Here is a 25,372-nt window from a genome sequence, read left to right on the forward strand (position 1 = left end):
TGAGCTGCTGTGTGCTGCTCTGCTGGCTCAGTGGTACACACTTATATTAACACCTCATGCTTATGGCGCTCTGCAAACCACATTATCCCCGATGATGAATGAGGGCAAACTGTGTAAATATTATAATGAACCATCATGCATTCCTGCCGGCTCCCAGCTGGTGTCTTCTCTTAATGAGCGCTGAAGAAAAGTGGCCACACAGCTTGTTGAAACATCTCTGATTGATGTTTCACATTACGGGGGAAAAGGCCCCCTGAAGAATATCCAAACCTTAAAATTCAACCTGCTCCTCCGACTCTCTTTCCTCTCCTCTTCCTCTCTGCGTGTGCAGGTTAATTTTCCAGGACAACACTCTGGGGAAGGTGCTAATCACAGAGCTATCACTGCTACCCCACCCTCAGCTTTTACACCTCTGTTTTACTCCACAGATTTGCACTTTAGTGCGGCTGTAATCCCCTGACTTTCTCACAGCACGGTGCTGTTTGGGTACAGCATCTTTATATTGCTTCCTCACATCTGTGATTCTGTGAAATGAAAAAAAAAAACAATGAGAAAAGCACTTAGAGAGTGCAGACCTCTGCCAAGCATATATGATAGTGACGCAACACTTTAGTCCTGCTTTAATGTTATACTCCCTTTCAGAAGACTGTCTGCTACAGTTTGGTGTTAGTTGCAGGTTTTTACAATATATATATATATATATATATTTTTTTTTTTGACAGGTTTGAAAATTATGATGACCCAGTACATATTTCATATTCAGGATCTTAGTATCCAGAATATTGGCAGGATCTGAATCGTACTTTTACATCTGTCAGAAATTATGGTGACCTTGTCTTGTATTGTTTTGCAAAGCAATCCGACCATTTATGGTGGAGTTATATACACATATGGTGAAAACGACCCTACCTCACAATGATAAAGAATCCTTTTAAAAAGTCCTGGATCCAGACGGTGATCAGGATCACCTCAAAAATTTAGTCACTTCTTCCTTATCCCATTTGGAACATTTACTGAACATTTTATCAAGATCTGTTTGTTACTTTTTGAGTTATGTTGTTCACAGACAAACAGACAAATTCCGCCGAAAACATAACCTCCTGGGTAAAAATAACAGATTTATGAATGAATAGTGGTGTGTGTATGAGCGTGTGTGTGCTTGTGTGTGGGGATTCATCACTGGAGCGATTTGCAGGTCCGCCCAGAGGGTCACAGGAAGCAGGTGGGCGGCTGCTAGTGGAGTGTTCAGCCCTTCCCGTTCTTGGAAAGCACTCAGAGGCACCGGCTAATGATGCATTTGGAGGAGTAGACTCCAGTGGTGTCGTCAACCAGCAGATGAGTTGGGATTGTAATTCTTGCTGCCATCTTACATACAATCACCAGCCATTTGTGCACTGAGTGAGAGCTCGACGTCGTTCACCGTCGCTCGCAATTTGTCACTTCAGCAGCAGCAGCAGCGTGCAGAGCGGAGTGGGAGGTTTGATGTGGAAAGAAAACCCCATCTCCTCTGAACTGGGGGCTGATTTGTTTGTAGAACAGCTTTCTGTGTCTCTGATGAGCTCATTGTGTCTTTACCGAGGCCTCAGTGCCACATGGGAGTGTTTTCTTACTGTACATGTGAGAGCGCCTCAGATTGGCATGCTCACAAACACGCTTCAGTTAACAAGACTTAAAGTGCATTCCTTTCCACTTTAAAACACTACTTCGATTTATCATGAGCATCTCAAGGTGGCTGTACAGATGCAAGAATAAAATCAAATCAAAACAAGGTGCATGTGTTGTAGGTACATGGCATGTGCAAATCTAAAAAGGTGATTTTAAGGCTGGCTTTAAAACTTGGGGGATAAAAAGAGTCGCTGATAGGCTGCATGGCTAAATGATCGAAATCTCATGGACGTCAGACGAGCATGAGGTACAATTTTGACAAATTGTTTCAATTTTTTTAACCTCACAGCTATGCAACTCTGCACTGCTACTTTTATGCTTATATTGTAAAATCTGTTTCAACCTTGTTTCTTTTTTCTTTATTTATTATCTGCTTTTTAATTGGATTTTGATGTTGTCTTTTAATCTGTAAAGCACTTTGAATTGCCTTGCTTGAATGTGCTGTATAAATAAACTTGCCTTCTCACAGTGGGGAGCACAGAGGAGGAAGATTTGAGAGCACGAGGAGATTCAAAGGTGTGAATGAGATTGCATGTAAGAAGAAGGATCTAGAAGTCTTGAAGTCAGTGGCAGACTGAAAAACAGCCCGGGACTCAGCCGACTGGCAGCACCGGCCGTTCTGGTATTCTCCAAAACGTCAAGATGACTAGTCCACCCCTGACGTCATGTTAGTTTGGAGCCAATAAGAAGAATCTGCCACTAAGTTTTAATGGCAGAAGTCTCAATACGACAAATAGAGCTTGGTGTTGTCAGCATAGCAGCAACATTTTCAGACCGCTACATAAGAGAAAAACAAGGAATAGGAGTGGGCCCAGGAAAGATCCTTGGGGGACACCAGTAGGGTTTTGATCTGCAAGATTTGAGCCAAGTTAGTCAAGTGCTAGTGAATCCAGTGAAAGCTAACCTGCCAAGAAAGATGTCTGCAAAAAACACTGAAGAAGACTTCTTCAGGGCCTCGGTTACATTTTCCAGTGAGGAGGGAAACGTGTTTTTCTGCAGCATTCAGAATTTTTTTTTCTTCTTCGTGCAATGCTAAATTCTAAAATTGACATGATGCTCTTAAACAATCTCACATGTGACGTCTTGTCCAGGTTGATCTGCTCTATTCAGCTTGACAGGTGCTGGCCTCAGGCTGCATTGAAAAAAAACTTCAAGGAATGGACGCAAAAGATCTCACACATACTTGATTTATTTCCTGAGGTCATGAACTTTATCTCCACTGTCTAGTCTTCTCCAATCCGGCATGGTGAGCACTTTGCAAAGACAATAAAATAGTAGGTGCCTCAGTTTGTGGCTATCATGTGATCCTCACAATGTGAAGTCACCCGTAGGTTGCTATAAAGGTGTCATGAAGCCAAAAGATGGTGGTCACCATGCTGCAGGCGATGCAGTACTTGGTGCAGAAGCTTCCAGAGAAAACATGGCTGCAGGTTTGGTCAGTGGGAGGTCAGGGTTAAACTGCACTCAGTGAATTGGAGGTGTGTGTGTGTATGAGCGTGTGCGAGTAAGCAGGATGTTAAATTTTCCTTTCTCAGTAAGTAACCTTTGCTTAGTTTAGATTTTCAGATGAGAATCAATCAGTGAAATGTCAGAGTGTGTGAGTCTTTAAGAGACTGAGAGTACTCTGAGATTGATCCCCATTTGTTTTCCAAATGAGGACCTTGTCCTTCACAACACATGCATTAACACCCAGCCTCTCCTCGCCACATCGAGGTTACTCCTCGTCCTTGCTTGTCAGCTTTTCCTTGAATTATTCTGTTGTTCCTGCAGCTGCTCGGTTTGAATACAATCCCTCGTCATTGTTGAAGGAGAATTCTTTCCTTGTGATAGAAACAAACGGCGGACGCGGCGCCTCAGGCCGGCCTGCGTACTGTATCAGAGTTAATTCTCTGCATACCAACACGGTCCCTCCTCTTAAGTATTGGTGTTTGTCGGTGCTGACAGAAGCAGTTCTGTGTCCAGCCCTGCCCCCGTCCTTACCCTCAAACCATAATAGATATTGACAGGTGCAGCGTAGATAACGCTAATCTGCATCCTAACAGGATTTCACGTGTCATATAAAGCTTTCTCATCATCGCCTCATTCAATTCACAGCTTTGTTATGCTGCTAATAACATTTCACGGTGGCATAGCCCACGGCCTTCAGGGGAGGATGAGAGAGGAGCGGATTCAGTCACAGGTCTGCTGTCTGAGCAGGTCAAAGAACGCTGATTGGATTCAGTATTCAGGGTTTAAAATACAACATCAGCTGTGAAAAACATGGACGAATGCTCGTGATGTAAGGGGGAAGGACATATTCATACAAATTCATCCATCGGCTGTAGTCTGGGGGCTGGTTTCTCAGAGATCTTTAGAGAAATTTCATGATTCCTGACAAAAATTACGCAGCAGCTTCAATAAAGTAAGATTTATATTTCCAATTAGAGAAAGGAAACATTCAGAGAGGGTGTGTAAAGCTTTAATGTTGATGCATCGTCCGCTCAGCTCTTCAGATGGGCTTCAGTGTACAAATATGCACTACATAATGCATGAGGAAAGCTGGAACAGAGGAGGTATTAACACGCTATCTGTGTGTATGTGTATGCAACTGAGTGTGTGTGTGACGTATAAATCTTCCATGTGGCAGAAAAGGCTTGTGGGATTCTCAGAGTGTGAGTTCCATCAAAACAACCTCATCAGGTTCATTAGCCCGGTGTTTAATGGACAGGCCAGATAAGGAGACGAATCGATTCATATTGTGCTTTTGGCCGTCGCAGATCGGAGCTGGGAGGGAGGAAACGTCTCCCCGCTGCTCTGAATCTCACTCATTGAGAGAGAGGCGGAAATTACCACTTCTGTGGACGCTGCGTCGACTTCAAATGACCTGATAAAGACCGGGCAGAGCGAGGAGGCTGCAGGAAAACTGCCCAGAGACTGAGGAGAGGATTTCAGTTCATGTTCAGCAGCTCATATCGCGTCTTTGAGGCGTGTTGAGTTGAACCTGGGGTTTAAAAACACAATGTCCAACTTCTTAGTCCAAGTGAAGCCAGCGTTTAAAGAGAGACTTTTCATGATTCACGCACTATTTTAACACTTAAAAGCAGCAAATATGTGCCTCAATTCATAAAATATTCTGTTTTTGAGTGGGAAATTAAACAAGTGTGTAATACTTTACACTAAATTTCGACAGGAAGAGGTAAATGCTCCTCATTTCAGCTCGGGGGCAAAAGTTTTTAATGTTTCTGCTTTCCAACCAAATTTTCAGTGAAAATGAAATTCCATAGTTGCCTCAAACTTTATGCAAATACACCAATTACTCTTTGGAATAAATATGCATTAATTTCTTGTGGAGAGGCACTAAATGCAAAAAGTGTTTCCTTTGACCTTGTCGTCATTCTACAACTGCACAAAGACCCGACAAAGTAATAAATATTTCACTCTCTGCTGCAAGGTCCTCGACCTTTAGGGGGACAAATTTCAGCACGGGGAGTGTTCGGTTTGCGTCAGTAGAGCAAAAAGTCCTGAGGCACAAAATAAAGGTTTCTGGGCACGGGAGAGCAGGGTGTGAGACGTCATGAAACAGATTTTGATTCAGCAGAAATGCACAAAAATGAGAGTAGTGTGAGTCTGTTAAATAAATAATGCCTTCATGATCTACGACTGTAAAGATAGCAACACAAACACCTTGTTGTCCACACAACCTCAAACTTCAGAGCAGAAACTGATCCTCAAAGCTCGCCTCACTGTTCGATCTCTCTGAATCAATAAAAGCGTCACTGTCTGGTCCGTAAACATGAGTGTGCAGCACGCGATGATGTCACATTACGTGATAGTATCGATCTGTGATTCACAAAGTTTTCAGTTTCCTGCTCGAGTTCAGAGACAGAAACAAGTGAGCCAGTGATACCTCCTTGGCACGCTGCAGCTCGCCTCCATTTGCACACATTCACACTCACACACACACACACACACACACACTCACACACACACACACACACATGGTGGGTCTGCAGGGATCAGGGCGCGGGGAGGTGGGAGGATACTGCAGCAGCTCTTCCCAGTAAGACAAGGTCACCTTAAGTGGATTGGGATGAGAGAGGGGTGGGGAGGGGGGCGATGATGAATCCCCCCAGGACAAAAACAGGGAGCGACTCATGAAAAAGTAATTAAGCAGGATGCACATCGGTGAAGGCCACAGGCGGAGGAGGCGAGGAGGGTTCTGAAGACGCCCCGAGGAAGAGGGAAATGTTTGTACTCAAGATAACTGGGAAACAGGAGCGTTTGACCTCGGACTGTTCGCGTGTGTCGGAAAAGTTGAGCCCAAAGTAAAAATGTTTGAGTAAAAATCTTAACCAACATTCACCAGCTTTCAAACCCGTACAAGTCTTTCGACAGCACACAGCAAGACCAAGCAAGCATCATGGTAAGTGTGTCCTAACAGTGTGCAATTAAAGAGACTGTATGAGTGTGTGTTGTCCTCATCAGTGTCATGTCGCTCTGGTGTGTTCTCATTTTCACAGAGCAGGAAAAGAGCAACATGTTGTATTTCAGGCCTCATAATTGATATTGCACATCTCAATGTGGCTGTTGCACTAGTGTACATCACTGCTGCAATGATATAACAATTATACAGGGCCAAAACTAAAATCTAACAAGTGATTGTGTCTTATTTCAATTAAAAAATGTCTTATTTGACATAAAGGTCCCATATCATGCAAAAATTACTTTATTTAATCTTTTAGTGAAATTTGTGGGTCTTTGGCTTTCCTCCCAGCCCACAAAATGTCACATTTAATGTCAAAACCTGTACTTAGTAGTGCTTGTAAATGTAAAATCCTGACCTAAAACGAGCTGTATGGAATTTCCAGGAATTACCTACGTCAGCGATTCCCTTTTTTGACCAATCAGGAGCAAGTCTGACCTGATTGGTCCACCGGAGCATATACCCCCGAACCCCCCCACCCCGCCAACTCCCCTCCCCAGGAGGAGAATGCTAAAGTTGAAAAGCCATCACTGCTTTGTTATTGGCTGTAAACAGCCACATAGTTCCATGCTCAAGCTTCCCATCTCAGAAGAAGACAAGACTAGACTGTGGAGCAGATGTAAGAGCTTTTCCTCAGTGCCCCCCCTGTCTCTGTGTTAGCTTCAGGATGCTAAGTTTAGCTGCGGTTAGCCTGTTGTTTTAGTCTGTAATGTTACGGTAAATGAGCTTCGCTGTATTCTGAACATTGTGCACTCGGAGCTTGTGGCACCGCTCTCAGTGACGCTGAAGAGCGGGGCGGTATCAGTAGTGGCTCATTTACATATGAAGGTCACGCCCACTAAATCAGACCGTTCTGAACAGAGGGGCTATGAGAGCCTGGAAACAATGCTGCTGTGCTTGATTTATTGACTTTTTCAACCAAAACATGTTGCTACCATTTCATGAAGACATCAATGATCCATATTAAACTGCAGAAAAGGAGCAGAATATGGGACCTTTAACATAAGCCACACACCTGATAAGACCAGAAAAGTGTTGGAATCTTAAAATATTAAAGACAAGAATGACGGACTGCAAAAGATTCAACTAATGTTCTGTACATAATAACATCACTAAAAGCACAGCGGTGTGTGTGTGTGTGTGTGTGTGTGTGTGTGTGTGTGTGTGTGTGTGTGTGTGTGTGTGTACGGATCCACACACAGCTCACTATGTAGTGTTATATCACACCAACATGAATATTAATGTCAACATTACTCTGAGCTCTTTGTTTAGCAGCTTGTTAGTCCTGACGTACATTCAAATGTGCTCTTCTACAACAGCGTGCCCACGCAGACAGAACAACGTCTAACAAACACAAACAAACACAAACAATTACAAACACAAGCAGACACAGGCAGGTCAGGGGAGTTCAGGCTCAGACGTGGTTTGTCTCAGGAAGTGGAGGATGTTCTAAAATGTTTTGTTTGTGTAAAGAATCACACTTTGTTAAGGGAAAGAAAAGAAATAAAAACACACATATCTTTCGATGTACAGCGTAAAACTTTCACAATTCAGGTCAGAAGTTCAAGAGACAGACATCAGATGGAAAATCCACCAAGAGGAGTTTGATTTTGACTTTCAAGCAGTTCTTAGGCCTGAAGTCCAACAGTCTCCTTGTCCACATAAAACAATATTACTACTACATTTGAGTTTGTTTTTTCCTGCTTGGTTGGAAATTCCAACTCTAAAAGTTGGTTTAAATTTGTTAAGTAAAAAACTGTTGGAGTTAGAACAACAAAAAAACCCTGACCAATCTTATTTCCACTAACACCCGACATATTTTGTGATCCACTGAACCAATTCCCTCCCCAAACCAGGAATGAGCACTGATCTCTGCTCTTATATCACAAAGTCTCTGAAATGAAGCTGTCAGGTTACAATCTTTGGCACAATAAAATACACCTCCCGCTGCCCTCCGCCCGTTTCCTTCAGAGGGAACGCCGCTCAGCAGAGCAATCTCTGGATATTTATGTCACCTACTGTAGAAACTGAGTAACCTGTGTGGAAGGAGCTGGAGCTCCAAATGAAAGACTTGATCTGACAGAGCACCGACACAAAACAGACTCCACAAGGAGGCAGGAGCAGTCAGCTTTTTCTGAAGGTATGCAAAAAGACGCTTTTGTGATTGGACAAAGATCACAGAGGAAATTATCCATAAATATATACACCTGATCAAAATTTGAATTTGTTGAGAAATTGCATAAATTTACATTTCATACTGTTGGGTCTTAAAAAGGGTCTAAGTAGAGTTTCAAAATGTAAAATAAAGAAACGGGATAAAGACCAAAAATTTAGTAAGAAATGTATAGAAAATGACAATTAAAGCAAAGCCTCTTGAAGCCAAAGTCTACACAAAAATGTGGATTTAATGTCCTTTTCTGTCAGGTATTCACTCTGTAATGACCTTTCTGATAGCAAAGGCTAAAAAGCTTTCTTTCTTGACCGTGGTCAGATTGTTGAGCTGGACAAGCAAGGCCTCCTACAATGCATCATCACTGCTAAGGTTGGATGCAGAGAGACAGCCATGTTTAATTTTCTTCTAAGATCCTGAGGGATATGAAACAAAAAAAGTTGAGTGGTAAACCCCCCAAAAAATCACCAGAGGATCTGATTAGCTGTCTGTCAAGATATAAAGCGAGCCCAGGAAGCCTGGTGTCGACTGCAGCCCAATCAGACATCATACGAGAGAGAACAAAAAATGTCTTCAAAGGTCTCGTCTCCTTCAAAGACACAACATTGCACATTTGGACTTTGACAGCACCAAAGATAGGACACTAATAGGTGGAAAAATGTTTGATTCTCTGAGAGAAGAAATTAAACCTTGACGGTCCTGATGGCTTCCAATGCTACGTTACTTTCAACTGGTCTTGATTCTCGATATCTGAAACTCATGAGGACTCCAGTATGTCCACCGAGCTTGAAAAGACTTGAATGTTAAAGGCCTGTTGTAGCTGACATTTGTAAGCTCTCTAGCCCCATAAGAAAAATGCATATATTTTTAACCCATTGCCTCACTTTTGAGTACACCTGGCTCAAAAAAAAGTTGCCACCTTGAAAAAAGTCACGCACTCTAATATTTCATTGGACCACCTTTCTTACACAATGCTGTGGCATTGTTTTGATAAGCTTCTGCAATGTCACAAGATTTATTTGCATCCAGTGTTGCACTCATTTTTCACCAAGATCCTGCATCACTGATAGTAGAGTCTGATTGCTGTCAGTCAGCAATCATTGAGGCTCACTGAAAAATAGGCTTCAGTTTACTCAGAAGCACAAAGATTGGACTCTGGAGCATGGAAGAAGGTCATGTGGTCTGATGAGTCCAGACTGACCCTGTTCCAGAGTGATGGGCCATCAGGGTAAGAAGAGAGGCAGATGAAGTGATCACCCATCATGCCTAGTGCCTACTGTCCAAGCCTGTGGGAGCAGTGCTATGATCTGGGGTTGCTGCAGTTGGTCAGGTCTCGGTTCAGCAACAGTCTGTGCTCAAAGAATGAGGTCAGCTGACTACCTGAATATACTGAATGACCAGGTTATTCCATCAATGGGTTTTTCTTCCCTGATGGCACGGCCATATTCCAAGATGACAATGCAAAGATTAATCGGGGCTCAGATTGTGAAAGAGTGGTTCAGGCTGCATAAGACATCATTTTCACACATGAATTGACCACCACAGAATCCAGACCTTAACCCCATTGAGAATCTTTGGGATGTGCTGGAGAAGGCTTTGCTCAGCGGTCAGACTCTACCATCATCAATGAAAGATCTTAGTGAAAAATTAATGCAACACTGGATGGAAATAAATCTTGTGACATTTTAAAAGCTTATCAAAACAGCGCCACAGTAAATGTGTGCCGTAATCAAAGCTAAAAAGGTGGTCCAATGAAATATTAGGGTGTGTGACCTTTTTTTTGGTCAGGAAGTGTATTTAAGGGTCTGAATGTCTGAAAATAGCGTTGGAATAACTCCAGCAGATTGTTTCAGCCAGTAGCCATGGAACAGGCTGCAGCATAATAATCCTTACAGAGAAACACACCTGACCAAAAGCAGTGGAGAAAACGTCTGCTAAGCGTCTTATTTCTCTGTTTTTTTCCATATTTCTTTAGGGAGGACAGAGGATAGAGCCGGAAACAGGAGGAAAGAGGAGAGATCTCAACTTGTGATGAGATTCAAAGCAGAGCGTCAGACTGAGTGTTACCAGACACAACAGAGGACATGGATGGCTTAGTTCACATTTATGGGGAGGAGAACACTTTTGACTTTCAAGAAACCAAGTGACAATACTCAAAATGTATTTTTTTTTTTTTTACTAAACTGTCTCCTCAGAGTCATAAAAAGCAACATCAAATGTCTGCAGAAGTCTTAAAAAGAAACCTGGACTGAGCAGCTTTCATTCAAACCTGTCACAAAACCACAAGTAAAGATATTTTGGCAGAAAATCCATCCACTGAAAAATATGAATAAAATATAACAGTGCTGGCACACACGCTGCAGTCGAGGGCCAAGTGCACTTGTCTGGTGTGTGTGTGTGTGTGTGTGTGTGTGTGTGTGTGTGTGTGTGTGTGTGTGTGTGTGTGTGTGTGTGTGTGTGTGTGTGTGTGTTGTGTGTGTGTGTGTGTGTGTGTGTGTGTGTGTGTGTGTGTGTGTGTGTGTGTGTGTGTGTGTTTCTTATCAGGTGCAAGCAGAAAGCAGGTCTCGTGACTTTTTTTCATGCAGAACATCTAGAGAGACGTACCATAGGCGAGAGGGATGTCCAGGTCGCCCTGCCAGGACATCTGCCCCGACTCGTCGATGGAGTGTTGCGCTGTAAACACACAACAACAGGCCTCTTGTTTACAGCTCATTCTCACTCCACTGATTTATTCAAACTCCAAAGGAAGACAATACTGTGTCGAAATGTACGGCTGTGCCATGCTGCACGCACACCGGCTGCCTACCGAGTGTGACTTTTGTGTTTGGAAGTGAGGATTTAATCATAGATAATAAATGTGCGCGCGGACTTTTTGTGAGATGTCACTTCAAGCCATTATGAATTGTGATGTCCAACTTGCACCAAGCTGAAACTAAAGTCACAGTTTTTTGTCTTTGGCAGAAACACAATGACAGCATGACGCAGTAGCTCTGAGGGTGAAAGATGATTTCTCTGTTCTCTGGGGGAATCTGAAAACAGATTATAAAGATGGACCGTACCTTTCAAATGGCCTCGTCCGAGTGTCACAAACCCAGAGGAGATGAAGTTGTGCATGTCCTGGCCTCCACTGCGCAGATTTTCTTTCCCATAGTGCCCTGATGAGACAATGCATGAAAGTTTCAACCAAATGTTTGTATGCAGGCAAACTAATGATTGAATAAAAACAGCGTCAAGTCATGTAGATAGAAATCGTCCACATGGCACTGCATGAATAACACCTGTTCAACCAGGCACTGCTGGATCCAGAGGGCAACATTAAGACAACATCTTGATACCGACTTCTGAACACAGCTGATTTAATAACTTGGCATTAGCTAAACCCTTCCAACCAAATGCAAGAAACCAACATAAGGGTGGCTAAACCCAAAAATTGAGTCTTTAAAGAAGTGGTACTCAGCGTTTCTTAGTCTTTATTTTGTCCCTCTGTTTTCCCTGTAGTGTCTTCACAGAATTTAAAGCTCAATAAAATCCCCATGTTTCTCTCACTGGTGTTTTAGAAAACCCCTATTTCTGAATCTTTTGTCTGAATCATTTTGTTTGAGCTTGTGAAGACCTTGTGCAGATTTTTTATGAACTTGTGATCAGTTTACTGACAAATTAGGGGATATCTGCATCAGATGAAGATGTAGAGGTTTGAAAATGCTTCATTTGAAACACTGGTTGATTCAGCCTCAATAAAACAGATGTATTGAATCATAAATCTCTTGGTTTGGTTCATTTTTGGTGCTACAGCTGCAACAAAACTCAGTTCTGGGGACTATTTTGTGGGACTATTTTTATTAGGATGTTGCTAGGCGCCTCTTTTTCGTAAACTTTGTATTTGGAGTGGATCATCACTTTGTACGGCTCATTTGTTGGTCATGGACACCAAACTTTTTGAGTCTTCGGTGATATTTTTACTACTTTTCTCCTGTGTTTGTCTGGAGATCCTACATGTAACCATGGCTGCATTGTATACATGTGAACTCAGCTGTTAGCTACCTGCAGCTTGTCAATACTAACTGGTGTAAGGCCTGATGTCTTCCCACAAGGTAAGGAGAAGGAGGTGAGGACGGCGTGCTGGTTCTCAGGTGTGAGCTGTCCTTCCATCCATCGTTATTGGGAACGTAAGATCTGTCTCCAATAAGATAGACAAACTAGCTGTGCTAACCCAGCAACAGAGGGAATACTAGAAGAGGCAAAGTAGCATTATGCTATTCACAGACACATTGGAAGAGCTTCACGTGCTGTGAGCAGACAGGATACAGGAGACAGAGACTGAACAGACTGCTGAAGAAGCTCAGTCCTGGACCCTGTGGAGGTGGAGGCTGGCTGAACTGGAGAATGATGGACAAGCTGTCATCATCTATTTTCTTATGGACCTTTTTGCACTTTATATACACTATCTTACTTTTGTTTTCTTGATTGCTGCTGTGACTTCAATTTCGTTGTACTTGTCACAATGATAAAATTTCTTCTCTATTCTATTCCATTTTGATGAATCCCTGGTTATTGTCGCTTCTCTAAAGAAGAAGCCATAAGAGGTGAGACGACTTAATAGGGCTTTAACTGAACAAACTGAACCTCAGGCGGGATCATCGGCTCACTTAAGGATTTAAGAGCTTCAGTATGAAAGTTTGAGGGTTTTAAATCACTCATTGATCTTTCATTTCCTTTGAATTAAACTTAATGAAGACAAAATGCAATGTTGTCTTCCCTCTTTAGAGCCAGGATGATGGGGCTTAATCAACCTGATTTTACCCCCATCTTTGAGGAGCTACCCCCAACCATTACGTGCCTATCCCTGTGTTAACAATCATTCTGTAATTCAATTTGTACCACAACAGCGTTAGCTCAGTTTTCAACCTGTAATTGAGAGAATTGCCTGCATGGATACAAAGGAGCAAGGCCAACAAAGCACAAGTGTCCTGCCTGTCTCAAACAAGTCCTACACAGAAATAAAGGGATGTAGTATTGATGTAAAGAGAGAGGGAACAAAGAGTCTAAAATCCAGAGAGTAGGTTTATAATCCCCTCCTCTCATCGTCTCTTTTCTCAGTTAGCGCTGCTCCAACATTAACCAGCGAACAGTTAAATGCCTCTTTCTCAGAGGAACCACTTCAAAGTCAATAACATCACTCAGACCTTTGGGCCTTGGGAAGCCGGGATCGAACAGCATTTCAAATTATCATAATGAGATGAAACACCCAGGACCACTAGGCCTCCTCACTGCACCGAGGTTTGACACTCCAGAATCAGCAGTTAGGCTCGTTTGTTTCCTTTGATCAAACCCACAGAAAGAGATTGAAGTGGTTACTAACACACTCCAACCATCCCTGGATGTCTTCATAAGATCCCACATTAACAAAAAAAGGACTGAGCGTATTCATCGGCTTCTTTAGCCGTGCAGTTCTGTCTCTATGCAGATGATACAGTGGTTTATATCCGTATGTCACCTCCCGTGGATGAAACACTGATGATTCATAACCTCCACATACCCCAAGGACGGCACAGTGGAGCTGGAATCAGGTATCTGAAGATGCTGACTGTGAGATAAATTGTTCCCATGAGGCGGTACAAGCCCGTGGCCTGTTATTATCTCACAAAATGTTCCTCAAAATTGCCTTATCTGCTCTGCATAATGAAAACGGATCTAACGTCTGTGAAAGAATAACCACTCTATTAAAGCTGTTCATCATGAATGAAGGGCAAAGTGTTTTTATTTCACAGATAAATCTCAAATCTCCTGATGGAGGTGAACAAAGCACAAAGTAATTTCTGAACGGGCCCGTAGGGAAAAGTAAACAGTCATCAAATTAGTGACTCGAGTGTTCGCATTTCTGCTCTCCACTCGGGCAGAAGAAGGGATGATCTTAATGGGAGGTTGTGTATCGAGTCTGTAAACAGTCATCTTCTGCTGATAATGGTTGCAATAAACTGTAAAATGCCTCTGCTCACATAATGGTGTGGTTCTTGGCTAACATGGCTAGCCCTGCATGAGTCAGAACGGGATAAAAACTATATGTGGGAATATGAAAGATGGCAAAAGGCTCACAATGAACGGTGGAGTTGTGTTGGTCCTTTCTCAGTAATATATCAGAGAGGGCAGTCCAGAACTGCTACTGTTATGATTTGGAGCTGTACAAATTAAAAATAAAAGCATTCATAAAAAGTTTTCGTCAGATTTTCATCCTGCCTGACCCAAAAGATTTCAAGATATTGTTATCAAGACATTTTTAGAAAACTTCGACATGAAAGCAACATTTAAGGAAAGCCAAGGGTGGAGCAAAACAGCTCTTCACAAGCTTCGTGACATGGACCATTTTTAACCCTGCACACTGAGTCTGAATTACACACATTAAAAAATAAAGTCAATCCCATGTTCTGTCAATCATGCTTGCACACTCGATCCAAAACTTTCATCAGTCATGATTTTTTCGGTTCAAGGTTCAATTTTTTCACGTCTGCACCACTCATTTCCTGGGTAGTTTGACTATTCAGAGATGCTTTAGGCCACTTGCAACATAACATTTTCACATTTTCAGATATATTTTTTCTTATCATTATGGGGGATGAAAAGATGATGAATGAAGACATGTGTATGTATGTGAGTGTGCGCGACAGTGTGTCTGTGTGTGTGCACGCCGCACATACAGACAGCTGCAGCTCAGGATCAATTGCTTGATCACAGTTTGATGATTCAAATTTTCTCGTACTGTGAATTTTCCTAATAATACAAAATAAACACATCGGAGACAGTGTGCAAGGTGTCTGTGCGTGATTTTTTTTTTTTTTTTTTTTTTTCAGATTACGGATCCCCAAAAAAACCCCTAAAAAATGGACTCCATTGCATTTTTACTGCGTACATTACCTGCTGCATGTTTTGTCCAGCACGTTACAGGACTGCCAGGCAGGTGGACTTGAGAGCACAAGGAGTTCCCACTACTGGTGATCCTGTCTTTGTTCATGTTGGGCTGTAAAACCTCAAATCTGTTGACTCCTGGTCTGGCTCTGCTCATTTTGTCAGTTTGTAACTGTAATCAAACTAAATATGATCTGGTTTTGACAAGGTTTGTTTTATTTTGAAAGTCAATTCACAAGGCTATTGCATATTTGCTGCGACCTGCTGAAGTCACTTAAACAGACTGGATCCAGTGAAAGTTGCCACATTGCCTTGAATAGAAACCTATTTGAGCTAGTGCAGGGATAGAGTGGAGCTGCACTGGAGACACATCTGGTGTATTTTGGCCATTACATTACAGCACCAGTCTCCCATACCCTAAGGAAACTGGTTTTGGAAGTACATAGAGCATCTTGCTTTCATCTGTAATTAACCAAACACAGTACCATCCACAGTCCAAGTGGCAGCATCCACAAGGGGCAATATCTGTCAGTAAAAATGATGCTAGTGCGGAAGTGCAAAAAGTTGCTGTTCATCAAAAGTTATTAGGATGGTTTGATTGCCCTATCAGAGGCCCAGCTCAGGTCACGTAACTGACGGGTGCTCTGTAGCTGTTCGAAGAAAAACTCACACCCAGCGTCATAACAAATGTGGCTGAGTCTGTGGATTGGCTTCATTTCATGGTTTCAGGTACAGACAGGTGACGTTGTGGATGCTATATCCCTATTTTAAACAGGGCCTCCAAATGCTAGAAATCAAGCCCTTGCAGAAAATGCAGTTGGAATCACTTTTCTGTCTACTGTCTGCTGGACTGTTTGTCTCCTGATTGTAACATCTGAACCAAATGTCAATGACAGTTGGTCCAGTACAATGGCTTTTTAACTTGACACCACTCACTCCAACTGTGTCTGTGGGAGTGTGTCCGCGGGTGTGCTATCGGCATCTGACTGAACTGATGAGAAACTTCCTCACCTCTCTGATAACTTCCTTATTTTTCTTTACGTCTGTTTTGGTTAATCAAGCAGATTTATAACACTCTGGGATCCATGCATGTTTTCACTCAAGCTGCTGTGGATGCATCTGTGTCCTCTTTTCTCATTGCTTTAGATGCATTTCCTACATAGCGCAAAGTATTAATCTATTTATTTATTCATTCATTTTTAGCCATTTATTTATTATTTATTTTTATCTATCTATTTATTATTTGTTTTTAACATGTTATTATAATTCTATTTTTATTAATTAATTAATTAATTTATTTATTTATTTAGTAGTATCATATTCTCAGCAAATGTTCATGGTTATATTTCATGGCTATATTCAATTTCAAGTGCAATTTCGCTTCTTTTTTTCCCACTTCCTACACTTGTAGTTTCTTAAATCTTTACTTTTATAACCTCTTATATTCATGTTTTTTGGCATTTCTTGAATCTTGAAATTCCTTATTTTCTACTTTCTATTTACAACTTTTTAGAGGAGTAGCAGTTACAAAAGAGCAATTTCCCTTTAGGGATTAATAAAGTACTTCTGATTCCGTATTTCTGTCAAATCTACATGTAAGTATGATTGCATATCCACTCAGTGAGTTTTAAACATCCAATAGAAAGATTCCCGCCACAGCTGCAGATTAACACCCTCAGATTTGGAATGACATGTCAAACTCAGTGTCCACATCCATACGGCCATGACGTCCATACCATCCGTCAAATGAACTGATGGCAGCAATTAAAGAAGGGCATATGGTTGGAACAGCTCTCACTTTGATAAATATGGACGGAAACAGTCTCTGAGTGTAATTCTTCAGGCAGACTGACACATCCAGACTCATCAGCATCAACAGTATGACGTCAGGCTTCTAAAATACCCCAAAAGTTGGTCCTGTCTGGTTTTATGGACAACATCTGCAGATTTTTATGACTCAGAGTGCTTCCTGCTGTTGCTGCGAGTGTCCCACAGAGATGACTGTGGAAGGCATGTGTTAAAAATTTCTGCAACCTCATGCAAACTACCGAGGACAAAATAAAAGTGAGTCACAGATTTGTGAGTTATTGAGGTGATAATCCTTCCTCTAAGAAGCCACACCAAGGAAAACGGCTCAATGGCATCACACTGAGGTTTGATATCTCTTCTCTAACGTCAGGTGAAATACAGCCAGGTGATGTTTGGATCCAGGAATGAATGATTTATGTCCATCAGGAAAACGTGTGATTGTTTTCTGCTCCAGTGCTTCAATTGAAAATGACATCGGATTGAAAATAGTCTTAATTGTCATCTTTACAGTTTCCGTTTTTTTGAGTCGAGACATTTTTCAAACACCTTGAGCTAAGAGCATGACACATTCATTATAGATACGATGACTCTGACCGTTCCTACACTTAAAAAAGCGCCTCTTTAATCCACCCTTGTCATGAATTTGTCATAAAATGTGAGTCACGCCTCCCCTGGAGTGCCTCCGTCCCTGCTTGCACACCCTCCTCCACCCTCCTCCCTGAATCTCTCTTCATTCACCCTGCGACGTGACATCCTGTTACTCCTCACTCGGCACACACTGAAAGGCTGGTATGACACAGGTTGGACAATGAAGACATCTTTTCTGTGGGTGGTATCATATCAAGAACAATGTGTGGCTCTGTGAAACACTCTGAGAAATGATTTCTGCTCTGTGTTTGCACTTAAACAGACGCACTGTGGCCTGCAACGTGCAGCAAATTATCACAGGGCCAAAGCTTTGGGAACTTTAACATTTGCAGATTGATCCTTTGACTATTATTTAGAATGTAAAAGCCACATGGGACATGTAAGATGCTCAAACTGTATTGTGTATTGTCTCGATTGCGTTCCCACCCCTGTAAACATGGGGTAATAAAACCAGAGACAATCTTTCTGCACTTCAGTTTCTGCCTCTCCCTTTGTTAAAGAAAAATAGGAGCTTATGGATGCACATTTTTTTTCGTTGGGGTACAGATTTTGCTGGTTCATGTCGCCCCTCATGTTTTTCCTCTGGAGGAAGTTCGAGTTCTTTTAAATGGGGCTCAGGGTCGGATTAGCAGACCAGCTCACCTTGAGATGAAATTGAGCCGAGGCCCCCTGTGGATGCCCTCAATTTTGCCCACTATGAGCACAATGCTGCCTACAAAATAGGCAGGGTGAGGCACACAAGGCCATCTGGCAGGGACTTTTCTGCATTTGTTCAATTGGTTGTTCAGTTTTGTAACGCTGGATGCTCAGATTTTCAAACCTCATCATATTTATAAGTTGTATAAATGATGAGATCGCGTTACTGGGCCTCAAACATCAAGGTCTGCCCATAACACTGCTACTGACAGGCCTCCAGAGAGCTGACCAATCAGAGGGAAGGGGGGTTGTCTTAAAGAAATAGAGGTTAAAAATTATGTTTCAAACTGAAGCAGAAAAGAGAGTTCTTCAAAACACCAGGGCCTGAAGTATGTGAGGACAGCAGATATTTAGGGATTGAATGATTCCTATAGAAAAGTATGACAATGTGGAGCTTTAAAACAAATTCAGATTTGAGAGACACAACATTTTTCAGTTAACAGAAGAGATAAGGGAGGCAATCTAAGTCTAAAACCAGCAAGGCTCACTGCCGTCACTTCTATAAGTTTGCATTGCTCTTCACTTTTATGCGTCTGGGTCTTCCAAGATGTGTGTGCTGAAATGTTTGAGTTCATCAAACAATTGCTTGTAGAGTTATTCATCCAGTTACTAGGGCATTGCTGGGCTGCTTGTTCGGCAAAGCAGATTGCATATTGCTTGTTTTTTTTTTTGAGGTCTTCTACTGTGCGCTCAGAAACGCTGCACATATTTACTCTGTTCTTTAACCAAACGTTCCCAGTCTCTGTTTGTTGTCCAATTGACTCGCTAGCAACAGCTGTTTGTTCATTCTATATTCTTGTAATAAAATGTCCATTTCTTCTACTGAAAAGACGTTTTTCTTGATCTTCTCTCAGTCACATTGTTACGGCTTGCCAGGTTTATCTCTGTTTATGCATAGTCGGCATGTGCAATTTGAGTTTGTTGGACATGGGTTCTCTTCCTTACCTTCACTTGCATGATGTAATGAGTTAACTGGTCACCTATCTCTAGTCGTGCATGCAGCTAACACAACAAATAAATGGGTCATTCCATAATGTACCAGTCTTGGTTATGAACCCATCTGGGCTCCAAAAGTCTGACACTCTCCTCAAAAACTCCCCAAGTTCAAAGTGACTTTTTCCAGTATTAGCAGTAAGATTTACTTAAAGGGACGCTCATTATTTGATTTTAATTCTGTAAACAATGCAAAAAGACAAACAGAAGATCATCGAGGACATCGTAAGTGGCTTAATCTCCTTTCTTTGGAGGAACAATAACTCCTGATATCTGGGCAGTATTGTTTCCAACACTTCCACTGTTGGATTAACATTCTTCTGCAGAAACGTGAGGAAAGAAGCTCACGTTCCCGAGGACAGCCTTTATTAGCTCCACATGTTCCTCCATGCTGGGTGGCGCTAGCGGACATGCTGGTGTTGGAGGGTTGGAGGCAGGGTGACACCAGAGTGAAATACAACACTGTTGAATCTGGGACACCATACTGGGCCACTTAACAAATGAGCTGATCCCTGGAGCCTGGATCTGGAGACCGCCGGATAAAAGTAGGAGGAACAGCGTGGCACGACAGAATTATCCCCGGACAAAGAGCTCGGCAGAAGAATATGAGGATAATTTGCATCCCAATTTTCAGCCAATGCTGAGTAGGCTTATGGGGCTGCAGAGCAAGGGATACGAGGACTCAGCCTGGGCATGAGTGCTCTAATTTACTATATATTTCTCCTTTTACTGTATGCTCCCACATAAGGAAGATTGAGGGCAGAGCTTATAAATCTGGGCCTGCTCGTGTATTTCAGTGGATGTCAATCAAATGCAGCAGATTATGGAGAAAACAGAATCAGAGCAAAAACATGCAGAGATGTCTCTGTGTCACTTACCGTGGTTGGAGTGAACAGGTGTGTAATGATTCTTCAGAGTTCGCACCGGCGTCTCGTCTTTGGGCGACCCATCCATCGCTGGGATGCTTTCATGCTCAAACTGAGATATAGGAACGGGCCCTTGTTGCCTCAGGATGTCTGCCAGCGCTCTGAAAAAAAAAAACACACAAAGGTTAAAAAAATAAACTGAAAAGGTTTTCCAATTACCAACATTTCTTTTCTTTTTTTTCAACAGCTCACAACCCCCCTAAAGGTCCCTCTAATTCATTTAGCTCCAGCTCCAATTTGAATCAAAGAGGCTGGAGCCATGCAGAAAGGAAATCCTAATTACACCCCGAGTCACAAGGGGAGGTAGATTTTCAATAGTGTGGTACACAAGGTACAGCACAGTCCTATTTAAGTGTCCAACTCACGCTCAAGGCCCATTTATTACAAGTTAAGGTAATGTCCTGCTTTTCAAACCACAAATAAAAGAGAACCTCCCAGTATTCTCTGCTTTAGAGGCGACCGCGCAGCACCATCTTAAAGCTATCTAAGTGTGTCAATGTCAACCTAAAGCAACCACACATTCCACTCCTCCCTAACTCTGTGACTTTGGGAGATATTCTGTATATTAATAGCATCTCCCTGCCAGGATGAGCACTCTTAAGCCTTTTTCTTTCACAGATGGAGGCGACCTGGTTTGAATTGTCCTGGTTGGCTGCTGTAGTTGGAGCAAAAGGAGTTTGCTGACTTTAATGTGTTTTAAGAACAAAGACTGACCTGACTGATTTGATATTTAGTCAAACGGTATTTTGACCTGATCAAACTAATAAACCATCCATGTGTCCCATTTTGGTTGAAAAGAAAGTCAAAGAAAGGACAAGATGAAAATACCAGTGGTTTAAAATAATAATGCTAATAGTAGATAAAAATAAGAAAGAACATAATAAATATTGACAAATGCATTCCCCTTAAGACAAGGTGTCGAGATGGTGGAGTGTGTCTAAGTCTGGAGACACTAATAATGCAAAGACCTCATCATCATTTGCAATGAGCTCAGAATAAGCAGCAGAGTCTCAGCAGCTGATCATTGAGGCGATAGATGAGGAAAATTCCCCTGTGCTGAGCCATTTCTGGCCTTTAAAGTAAGAAACAGGGTTCAGGATACAGCAGGGGAGCATGTCAAGTGGAAAGAGCAAGGAACCAAGAATGGATCCTTGGGGGCCGCCAGAATTAATTTGTGTGACAGAGATGCGAATCTGGTTTGACAAAAGGCTCTGTAAAGTGTCTTATCAGTGAGTTTAAGCTGGGGTTGAACGCTGCTGCCTTATTGCAAGAAGATTACCATTTCAAATCCCTTTTTGGGTAAGATGAGCCCTTTCTGTGTGTGGGTTCTACCCAGGTACACAGTCCAAAAACATGCTCATCAGGTTAAATGATGATTCCGAATTGCCTTTAGGCGTGACTGTGTGTGTGTGTATTAAAGTTGTCTGCCTCTGTGTGCCAGCCCTGTGACTGACTGGCGACCAGTCTAGGGTGTACCCCACCTCCCACCCTAGGACGGCTGGTATAAGCTACAGCCACACCCTGGACTGGATAAACTGTAGAATAGGGGTGGCCAACGAGTCAGGGACCAAGAGCCACAAAAATTACCCTGATACTACGAAGAGCCACAAAAAACGGGTCTTGCAAATGCACTTCCTCTCACACATAAACGAAATGACATAAAATGAAAATCGTTTTATTTGCAATTTTCAAAGCGAGATTTATTGTGTTTGCAAGTGTGTTTAAATTTGTATTTGGAGAAGAGACAAAGTTCTATCTATCTATCGATCTATCTATCTATCTATCTATCTATCTATCTATCTATCTATCTATCTATCTATCTATCTATCTATCTATCTATCTATCTATCTACAAGTACATGAACCATTGAGAAGAGCACATGTAGAGAAAAGAAACTGAAACTTCAGTATCAATCTCATCACCCAAGTACTGATCAATACTGGTCCCAACATTTGCAACAATATATCAGTTGTATGAGTGGATCGAAGAGCTGCACACCGAAAGGCAAAGGGCCACAAGCAGCTTGCGAGCCACAGGTTGGCCACCCCTGCGGTAGAAGATGAAAGGATGGATAGAGTCCTTTGATATCATACTCAGGATGGAAAAATAAAATGTTTACTTCACTTCTGTAAGTCTGCAAAACACACCAAGGGATTAGACCAATCACAAGTGTACAGAAGACAGGACCAAAGGAATAACTGGCCACAGTCCAAGCTCCAACAACAAATTTGAAAACACTGGATGTAGGAAATCAACCATATCTTCTCGCACAACACTAGCCAGCTTTGCTATGAGCTTCAAATTTTCTCCCTCCTTTCCACTTCTTGCAATATTTCTGTAATAAACTAACTCAGTTGAAAATATTGGCTAAGAGCAGACTCCCTTTGCAAACTTTGACTCTAACTTCCTGTCATTCTTCTGCTATTTTCGTCCATCCTCGAGTACCTTTGCTTTGCTTTGCTTTTCCCTCCTGCACTTGGAAAACAAAGCATTATCCTCACCACCTAGCCGGCATAAATTGGTTCGCTCTGCAGAAGTTGATCAATACGGCCTGTTCAAATCACTGGCTTTAGCTCTCACTCCACATTTCTTGTGTTTCGGTGAAGGTCACAGACCAAACAGCAAAGGTCTGCCAACAGCTCAGTATTCTGCTCACATTCCTGCCTCTCAGCCACAGAGGTGGGCGGCTAAATTACACTAAAGAAGCTCCAGAAATTTACAGACTCAAACATTTTTGGAGGAGTAGACCCTTGCCAAATATAAAGCTAATCCCATGTTCCACTCCTTCTTTTCGGTCACGGTTTGTCAGGATGAATGTCTGCTTCCAGCCTCTGAGGTCTATTCCAGCAGACATCATTATAACAACTCCATGTGCCAAAAAAGAGGAAAAAACATCATTGAGCATTCAGTAAACCATGTCTTCTTATTCAATCAGCTTCTGTAATCTCTTGTGGCTACTGCTGATGGCTTTTAGCACTCGGATGTACACCCCATAGCAAGGACAGGAGGAAAATTAAGACATAAACTTCACTTTTTCTCAATGCAGAGTAAGAGAAAGTGATGCATCATGAAACAAACACAGTGTAAAGAAGTCTCAAGAGTCCATGCAGCTATTATAAGAGTGATCAGTGATCTCCTGATTGATCACATGGTGTTGTTGTCTGTGCAGGAAGTTCAGGAGTTCAAAGTTGAATGACTGAAGCACAACAATGTAGTTTATATCTCTAGGCCAATGCCAGACGTCCTCTGCTCCTGATAATGGACAGTGACTCAAAGTGACTCTTGAGTAAGAGGATGACTAACTCAGTATCATTATTTTTTACAGGTGGGTTGGAAAAATGCTGTTGAAAGATACTTCTCTCGTCAGACTCACAAAAAGTGGAAGATAATCAGTCAAAAAATGAAAGTCATGGTGGAATTTATTTGTGGCCGGCCTCCTGGTGAAGAAATATTTACAGAGGTGCCAAAAAATGTAGTTACCATAACAAAAATCCCACAACGGCTAATTAATACACTCTCAGGACATCAACAATGGCAGGGATACGAAACACAGTTACCTTCAGTGGAATCAAACCAAGAAAGAGCTCAAACTACTCATTTTTCACCCCCAATAGCTCCTCCCACTTCAAAACTTTGACAAAAACATCTAATTATGAAACATTTTCAAATATTAATCTTGATAACCTTTTTTTTAGATTATATTTAAACATCATATTCAAACCAAGAATGCACATAATTCAGGAACCATGATGATAACAAATCAGATGATTTAAGGTCCCATATTTTGCAAAAGCCACTTTATTGAGTCTTTTATTGAAATTTGTGGGTGTTTGGCTTTCCTCCTGGCTCAAAAAATGTCACATTTAATGTCAAAACCTGTACTTGGTAGTGCTTGTAAATGTAAAATCCTGACCTAAAACGAGCTGTATGGAATTTCCAGGATTTACCTACGTCAGCGATTCCCTTTTTGACCAATCAGGAGCAAGTCTGACCTGATTGGTCCACCAGAGCAGATACCCCCGAACCCCCTCCCCGCCAACTTCCCTCCCCGGGAGGAAAATGCTAAAGTTGAAAAGCCATCACTGCTTTGTTTTTGGCTGTAAAGAGCCACATAGTTCCATGCTCATCTCGGAAGAAGACAAGACTAAGTGGCTAGAGTTCATTTATCAAGGAAATGTGCCAGCTACACTCAGTAAAACTGTGCATGTGTGTGCTAGTCACTTCACGGCTGACTGCTTTTCCAACTTTGGACAGTACAACAGAGGGCTAGCGAATAGACTGGTCCTGAATCCAGGCGCATTACCAACCATCCGCCAACAAACCTGGGACCCTGGAAATGTGAGTGTTTTAAATGCTGTGTGCTGTGGAGCAGATGTAAGAGCTTTTCCTCAGTGTCCCCCCTGTCTCTATGTTAGCTTCAGGATGCTAAGTTTAGCTGGGGTTGGCCTGTTGTTTTAACCTGTAATGTTACGGTAAATGAGCTTCGCTGTTTTCTAAACATTGTGCACTCGGAGCTCGTGGCGCCGCTCTCAGTGACGCTGAAGAGCGGGGCGGTATCAGCGGTGGCTCATTTACATATGAAGGTCACGCCCACTAAATCAGACCGTTCTGAACAGAGGGGCTATGAGAGCCTGGAAACAATGCTGCTGTGCTTGATTTATTGGCTTTTTGGACCAAAACATGTTACTACCATTTCATGAAGACATCAATGATCCATATTAAACTGCAGAAAAGGAGCAGAATATGGGACCTTAAAGAGTCTTAGACCATGTGACCACTTTTGCCCGTTTTTACAATGAAAAAATGATGTGCTCTGTTTCCTCTTTAGGAGACACACATGGGACGTGGTGGAGCACATAAATAACTCACCTTTACAGGTTAGTACACCTGAGGTTGTAATAATGTATGTTTAAAGAGAGAGATCCAGAGTCTGCATCCTTTAGAACTCTGGAAAAAAAAAAAAAAAAACAGGAGGCAGAGAGAAATTTCTGGAACACTGGCAGAAAGGGAAAAGTTTGTTGCGTGTCTGCAGCTCCATCAGACATGCGACAGCCTTCAGTTTTCTCATTTAGACCTCAGATAAAAGTCCATTTATCCTTCCCA

General features: G+C 42.1%; 1 protein-coding gene across 4 annotated transcripts in view; it reads right to left on the reverse strand.

Annotated features, from left to right (window-relative positions):
- LOC141809624 (shisa family member 6) overlaps positions 1-25,372 on the reverse strand; it is a 72,525-nt gene that overhangs the window by 43,101 nt on the left and 4,052 nt on the right. For all 4 annotated transcript variants that reach the window (XM_074696727.1, XM_074696729.1, XM_074696726.1 and 1 more), the window contains exons 3-5: positions 20,222-20,370; positions 11,357-11,452; positions 10,902-10,970 (exon numbers count right to left, since the gene is read on the reverse strand). In XM_074696727.1, the coding sequence (XP_074552828.1) occupies positions 10,902-10,970; positions 11,357-11,452; positions 20,222-20,370 (314 nt within the window). The remainder of the gene's footprint in view (positions 1-10,901; positions 10,971-11,356; positions 11,453-20,221; positions 20,371-25,372) is intronic.

This window comes from Halichoeres trimaculatus, unplaced genomic scaffold, assembly GCF_033239565.1.
Source record: "Halichoeres trimaculatus isolate MK-OKI-2021-1 unplaced genomic scaffold, fHalTri1.1 fHalTri1_scaffold_20, whole genome shotgun sequence".
Lineage (NCBI taxonomy): Eukaryota > Metazoa > Chordata > Actinopteri > Labriformes > Labridae > Halichoeres > Halichoeres trimaculatus.